This window comes from Bos indicus, chromosome 2 (genome assembly GCF_029378745.1).
Source record: "Bos indicus isolate NIAB-ARS_2022 breed Sahiwal x Tharparkar chromosome 2, NIAB-ARS_B.indTharparkar_mat_pri_1.0, whole genome shotgun sequence".
Classification (NCBI taxonomy): Eukaryota; Metazoa; Chordata; class Mammalia; order Artiodactyla; family Bovidae; genus Bos; species Bos indicus.
The window spans coordinates 34,314,494-34,321,115 of record NC_091761.1 but is presented as its reverse complement, the minus strand read 5'-3'; the positions used below and the strand labels follow the sequence as shown (position 1 = coordinate 34,321,115).

Below are 6,622 nucleotides of genomic sequence, written 5' to 3'. Positions count from 1 at the left end.
CTCTCTTGAGAACTTCAGTGTTCCAGGACAAGTCCAAGCCTTTGACTCTCTCCTTTGTCAAGATGTGGTTTCTGTCTTTAAGAGGATTTAGGAAATACCCTGTTGCTTTACTCTTTCTCAAGACTGCTGACACTGCAGCCCTGTGAACTGTGCTCCTGGCCACCTTGTGTCCTCATTTTTGCCGATCGTCGTACTAGTATTCTATGATAACTTATCATCCTCAGTGGTGATTTTAGAAAGCCCAAGTCACAGAAATAAGTATAAGGATTAGCTGTTCACTTTCCTTTTCTCAGCATGCTAGTTATAAATATAGTATACTTTTTGTTGTTAAAGCAATACGTGTTCATTATAGAAAATTTGGATAAGTATCAGTTCAGTTCAGTCACTCAGTTCTGTCCGACTCTTTGCGACCCCATGAACCGCAGCATGCCAGGCCTCCCTGTCCATCACCAACTCCTGGAGTTCACTCAGACTCATGTCCATTGAGTCAGTGATGCCATCCAGCCATCTCATCCTCTGTTGTCCCCTTCTCCTTCTGCCTTCAATCTTTCCCAGCATCAGCATCTTTTCCAATGAGTCAATTCTTTGCATCAGGTGGCCAAAGTATTGGAGTTTCAGCTTCAACATCAGTCTTTCCAATGAATAGTCAGGATTGATTTCCTTTAGGATGGACTGGTTTGATCTCTTTGCTGTCCATAGGACTCTCAAGAGTCTTCTCCAGCATAACAGTTTAAAAGCAACAATTCTTCCACAATAGCATGGCAAAACCAAAATTAGTAGTTAAAATTACAACTCTTATTTCAGAGTGTATTTAATTACTATAAGCTTCTAGAGGTTAGGGACCATGCTTGTTTACCCAGGTTAGTTTCTAAAGACGACTCCCAACAAACCATGTCTCCCTGCATTCAGGATCTTGGGTAGTTATCTCCAACAGTGAATCCAGTCTTGTCCTATGTAGCTCAATTTCAGTGAAATTGAATCTGCATAACTTCTGAGGCTAGGTCACAAGAAACCGTGCAATGTTTGCCTTGGTCTTTCGGTGCTCCGGAGGAAATTGATAACTCTGGTTACCTGGGACTGCCTGGCTATAAGGAAGCCTAACTTGGCTATGAGCATAGACCAGATGGTGAGAGAGCGATTTTGAGAGACAGAGAGACAGACAGGCAGATTTGGCTAGCTCCAGCTGGTCCAGCCATCCAGGTTGCAAGCAAACACCATGTACTGGTCCAGTACATCCAAACCAGTCAAGCCTTCATGTGACTTCAGCCCCAACCAGTATCTTATTGTAACTACATGAAAGACCTACATGACAACTACCCAGCTGAGCCTAGTCAACCTACTGAACTATGAAAGATCATAATGAATTATCAGATCAGATCAGATCAGATCAGGCGCTCAGTCGTGTCCGACTCTTTGCGACCCCATGAATCGCAGCACGCCAGGCCTCCCTGTCCATCACCAACTCCCGGAGTTCACTGAGACTCATGTCCATCGAGTCAGCCATGCCATCTGTAGTAAGGTTAAAATTATGTTTTGGGGTGGTTAATTATACAGCAATAGATAATCACAACACAATTCTATTAAATCTCTACTCTATCTTCAGCCCCTAGCATGAGTTGGCAAACTTGGTATATTGTAGATGATTGAAAAATATTTGCTAAATTAGTAAATAAACTTACAAGATTACTTGTACACAAATATACATACACACATGATTGTGTTTAATTGTGAAAATTCCTGAGAATGCTAAAAAAATGAGTCTTTTCATTTTGTTGGTTTTTATTTTTAAGTCTCATTTCTCACTGGACTGGATCAGTGATGATTGATTTGGTGTTTTTAAAACAGAGTAAAGCCAAATGTCATAAATGGTTTACTGGAAAATTTCCTGTAAGAATCACTTGTGTATATAGTTTGGAAAACTTGTTTTTTTAAAAAGTACAATTTGGTTTTGCTTTGAAATTCCAAGTTAAACAAACAAACAAACAACGAATTGAGCATCCACACAGTATGGAGATGGTGCTGTGTCCTCACTCGTGTTTTTATCACTGGGCAGGGAGCGCTGGTGAGGTGTGACGGTAGAGGACTCATGAGCCAGGGCAGCTATGGCAGGAGCTTAGATACGGATGCTAAATATGAGAATAGTTGTGATTTTTCATGGTTTGTGAACTTGAAATAAGGAGGAGACAACTAGCATTGTTTTAAACATTCTTTGCCCAAATCCACTCTTTACTTTCTTGTGGTCAAAGATGGGTTTTAGAAAAAGAGCCAAGAAAATAGGGTGGAGGAAGAGATGTAGAAAGAGGAGGAACATGACCCTCTCATACAGCTTGTGCTTGCTTCAAGGAAGAAAGCTTCACAGGCATCATATGGAAAGCCAAGCATTGTTTTCTCAGTTCCTCTTTTCTCCCACTCCTCCCCTCTCTGTGAAGTTTAGTAGAATAAGATAGCACATTAGCCTTCTTGTGAACCATAGAAAAAAGAACCAGGACTCTCTGAATGAGGGACAAAAGCGTGTTCCTGTTCTGTCCCAATCAGGTGCCGTAGGGACAAGTTTGCCGGTATCAGCAACCAGGGTTTTGTATTTCTGAATCAGAAAGTCCTGCTTCTCTGCCAAGATAGGAAATAATTAATGTGAAGAGGCTAGAACAGAGCAAATACTCAACAAATCTTTGTCACTATTCAGACTGCGCCAAACAGGAGCCTTGGTGCAAATTAATCAAGCCCCACAGTGTCCAAGGAGTTGGCTTGCAAGTATGAAGTATCATCTGAAATAAGGAGGATTCTGTGCTATGGGCTATCAAACCTCTTTAGATGTTAGAATGGGCCCTGTCTTGTTGTCGAGGGCATCCCTTCCACCTCAAACTTGTGCTATCCTGCTTCAAACATTTAAGAACAGGACAAGCGTAAACAAACCTTAGAACTCCTACAATGTATTCCCAGGACTGCCAATTTTATCCTGAGGGAAAGTTTTAGAAGGGATTACCAGCACCCATTTGGGACTTCTATATGTGTTTTGACATGAAATATACTGAAGAAGTGGACCTACAGAGGTTGCTGCCAGGTTTCTAATTCACAAAGGGGTGTGCTTTTCTCATGATTTTAGTGGAGGTCTGGCTGCTGCTGTGCACAAGTGGAGATACGTGGAGAGGTTTCTTCTCCCTTAAAATTTTTTCTAACTAATCTAATTCTGACTTCCACTTCAACAGTCCTCTGCTCAGATTTTCTACTTTAAACAGACAACCCTCCTGACTCTTTTCTGTTCTCCAGGGAAACTGGGAGCTGAGTGGCTTTCTGTGGTGTGTGCTACTTGACCTCACCCTGGTGTATAGATGATTTTGCCTCCTGCGGCTCCAAAAAGCTTCTTTGATAAATTGATTTCTCTTTCTTAAATAGTTGCCCAGAGGGTCAAAATTTAATTTGTTTGTCACTGAAAGAAAAGGTGTGGCCTTGGGAGTTTTGACACAACCCCGAGGGCCTCACCATCAACCTATTGCTTATCTAAGCAGAGAATTAGATGTAATTTCATGTGGGTGGCCCCACTGCCTAAGAGTAATTGGGGCAGCGGCTTTATTAGCACCTGAAGCTTTAAAAATAATTAATGGACGAAACCTTACTGTACTGACTTCTCATGATGTGAGTGGAATCTTAAATTCTAAGGTTAATGTTTGGATGACAGACAGTAGGCTTCTTAAATATCAGTCATTGTTGTTAGAAGGACAGTGCTGCTGCTGCCGCTGCTAAGTCGCTTCAGTCGTGTCCGACTCTGTGTGACCCCATAGACGGCAGCCCACCAGGCTCCCCCGTCCCTGGGATTCTCCAGGCAAGAACACTGGAGTGGGTTGCCATTTCCTTTCCCAATGCATGAAAGTGTCACTCAGTCATGTCCGACTCTAGCGACCCCATGGACTGCAGCCTACCAGGCTCCTCCGTCCCTGGGATTTTCTAGGCAAAAGTACTGGAGTGGGGTGCCATTGCCTTCTCCGAGAAGGACCAGTAACTAAGCTTAAAGTTTGTGGAAATTTAAATCCAGCCACTTTCCTTCCTGAGAAGGAAAATGAAACACCTGATCACGATGGTTCTCAATTTCTAACTTTAAACTATGCAGTTTGAGAAGATCTAATGGATACCCCATTAGACAATCCTGACATGGAAATATTTACAGATGGCAGTTCTTTTGTTTGGGACAGAAAGTGTAAAGCAGGTTACACCGTGGTGACTGCTGAACAGGTTTTAGAAGCAAAATCTCTCCCCCAGGGAACCAGTGCTCAGTTAGTGGAGCTTATGGCCCTGACCCGAGCTCTAGAGTTAAGCAAAGGGCACCGGGTAAATATCTACACTGATTCTAAGTACGCTTATTTGACTTTACATGCTCATGCTGTAATATGGAAAGAAAGACAGTTTAAAACAGCAACAGGAGAACCTATTAAACATTTCAGAGAGATCAAGAGACTTCTAACTGTGATATATTGTCCTAAAGAAGTAGCTGTTATGCATTGCAAAGGACACAACAGAGATGGGAGTAAAGTAGCTGAAGGTAATCAGCTGGCTGACTGTCAAGCCAGAAAAGCGGCACTTTGCGAAACCCCTTCACTACAGATGCCTTTGATCTGGACAGGTCCTGTGGAACAGGAAAAACCACAATATGCTGAGGAAGAATTAGAAAGACCCAAAGACTGAAAAGCTAGCAAAATCTGGATTACAACGAAGTGGAAAGTACCCTTGAGAGGACTGGGAAATTGATTTTACTCATATGCCAAAAGCTAATGGATATTCTTGCTTACAAGTTTGGATAGATGCTTTTACTGGATGGATTGAGGCTTTACCCTGTCGTAGTAAACAGGCTAAGGAGGTTAGAAAGATTTTAATCCATGAAATTATTCCCAGGTTTGGGCTGCCACGGAGCCTTCAGAGTGACAATGGCTCCGCCTTTAAAGCTGCTGTAACTCAGGGGGTGTCTAAAGCTCTAGGAATAGTATATCACTTACACTGTTCCTAGAGACCCCAATCCTCAGGAAAGGTTGAAAAAGCTAATGACATTATCAAAAGACATCTGAGCAAATTAACTCAAGAGACACAGGACAACTGGATTAAAGTCCTATCCATAGCTTTAATGAGGGCTCGAACTGCCCCCAAAAAGGAGGGACTGTCCCCCTTTGAATGTATTTATGGAAGGCCTTTCTTATGCACAGACATTGTTATAGACCCTAAAGCCTTGAAATTAACTAGTTATGTAACTCAGCTCTCAGCTTTTCAACAGACATTAACAGAACTCTGGGAGATGACTCCTGACCCAGCCTCTGAGTCAAGCAAGCCTCTATTTGAGCCAGGAACCGAGGTCCTCATAAAAACACTGGGGCCTGGGGGCGCATCCCTTGAGCCCCTCTGGGAAGGTCCTTACCAGGTTATTCTTTCTTCTCCTACAGCTGTCAAAGTGCCAGGAATTGATTCATGGGTACATCACACTCAAGTTAAGAGGTGGCACCCTGACCATAACTAAGTGACTTCATTTTATGTCTTTACTTTCTATGCTCTGACTTTGTACTTTTCAGATGGGCCTGATAATCTATGTGAGCCTACTTCTGTTGACTCCAAAAATCCTGTGTCTGCTGTTTTATCCTCAAGACAATGCCTTCCTGTCCTGGGCTCACTCCTACGCAGCATTTCACAATCAGTCTAACTGCTGGGTCTGTGGAGCACTCCGCTCTTCATCAGTGAAAGGCTTCTCCACTTCAAGGAAAATACTTTCTCCAAGTCTGCGAATACCTTCCACAACAATCATATGCAATGCCTCTTCTTAAACTGATGACATCTAACAACATTAAGATGGACTGATATAACTATGGACATAATGTGACTTTCCATTTTGATTTTAACTTGGTTTAATGACTATTTTGCCTTACGTCTGTAACTGTATAATGGAGTTTTCTAACTGTCTAAAAGCTTTAAAGTTACAAATGGTTGTTCAAGCTCCTATGAGTGCCACAGCCTCCTCCAACTATTACTTGGGGGCCCTGGATCAGAGACCCTCAAAATGAGGGTTAGGAGAATATGTTGCCTCAACAATTCAGGGACCATGCCCCTAAACAGCAGGAAGTAGTTATGGAATGAAAACAATGCCCCTTTCCCTTGGCAACATAATTCTCCTAAAAGAAAAGGGGGGAATGAAAGAGTCATTTCCTAGGTAGGTTGATAAGAAGTCTAGGGGTCCCCAAGGAGAGAAGGGTCTGGAATTCTCAAGGAGGAATAAAGGACAAACTTTTTTGTCCCTTTAAATCCTTAGGATTATATAACAATAATGTATCCTGCTTGAGGACAGTCTCTGGAAAAAAACTTTCTGGCTGATCCTGTTATCTTAAGGTGTAAATTATGGGAGTAGGTCTAGTGAGGTATTTACAACCTCCAGACATTCTTTTGATTCACTGTAATAACTAATTAGAGAGTATATAACTTCATGGCTAACACTAGCAAGGGGGTACTCTTTCTGCCCCCTTCTGATGCCTATGTCAGAAGCTTTCTCTATCTCCTTAATACTTAATTAAAACTTTTTACATAAAAGCTCTGAGTGATCAAGCCTTGTCTCTGGCCCTGGATTGAATTCTTCTCCGGAGGCCAAGAATCCTGG

General features: G+C 42.3%; 1 protein-coding gene across 1 annotated transcript; it reads left to right on the top strand.

Annotated features, from left to right (window-relative positions):
- Positions 1 to 4,119: 4,119 nt before the first annotated feature.
- LOC139185701 (ribonuclease H-like) lies at positions 4,120 to 4,677 on the top strand. The gene has a single exon (XM_070798167.1). The coding sequence runs from the start codon at positions 4,120 to 4,122 to the stop codon at positions 4,675 to 4,677; it is 558 nt and encodes a 185-aa protein (XP_070654268.1).
- Positions 4,678 to 6,622: the final 1,945 nt, after the last annotated feature.

Coding starts and splice junctions, on each gene's coding strand:
- LOC139185701 (XM_070798167.1), top strand. CDS start 4,120: ATGGATACCCCATTAGACAATCCTGACATGGAAATATTTACAGATGGC.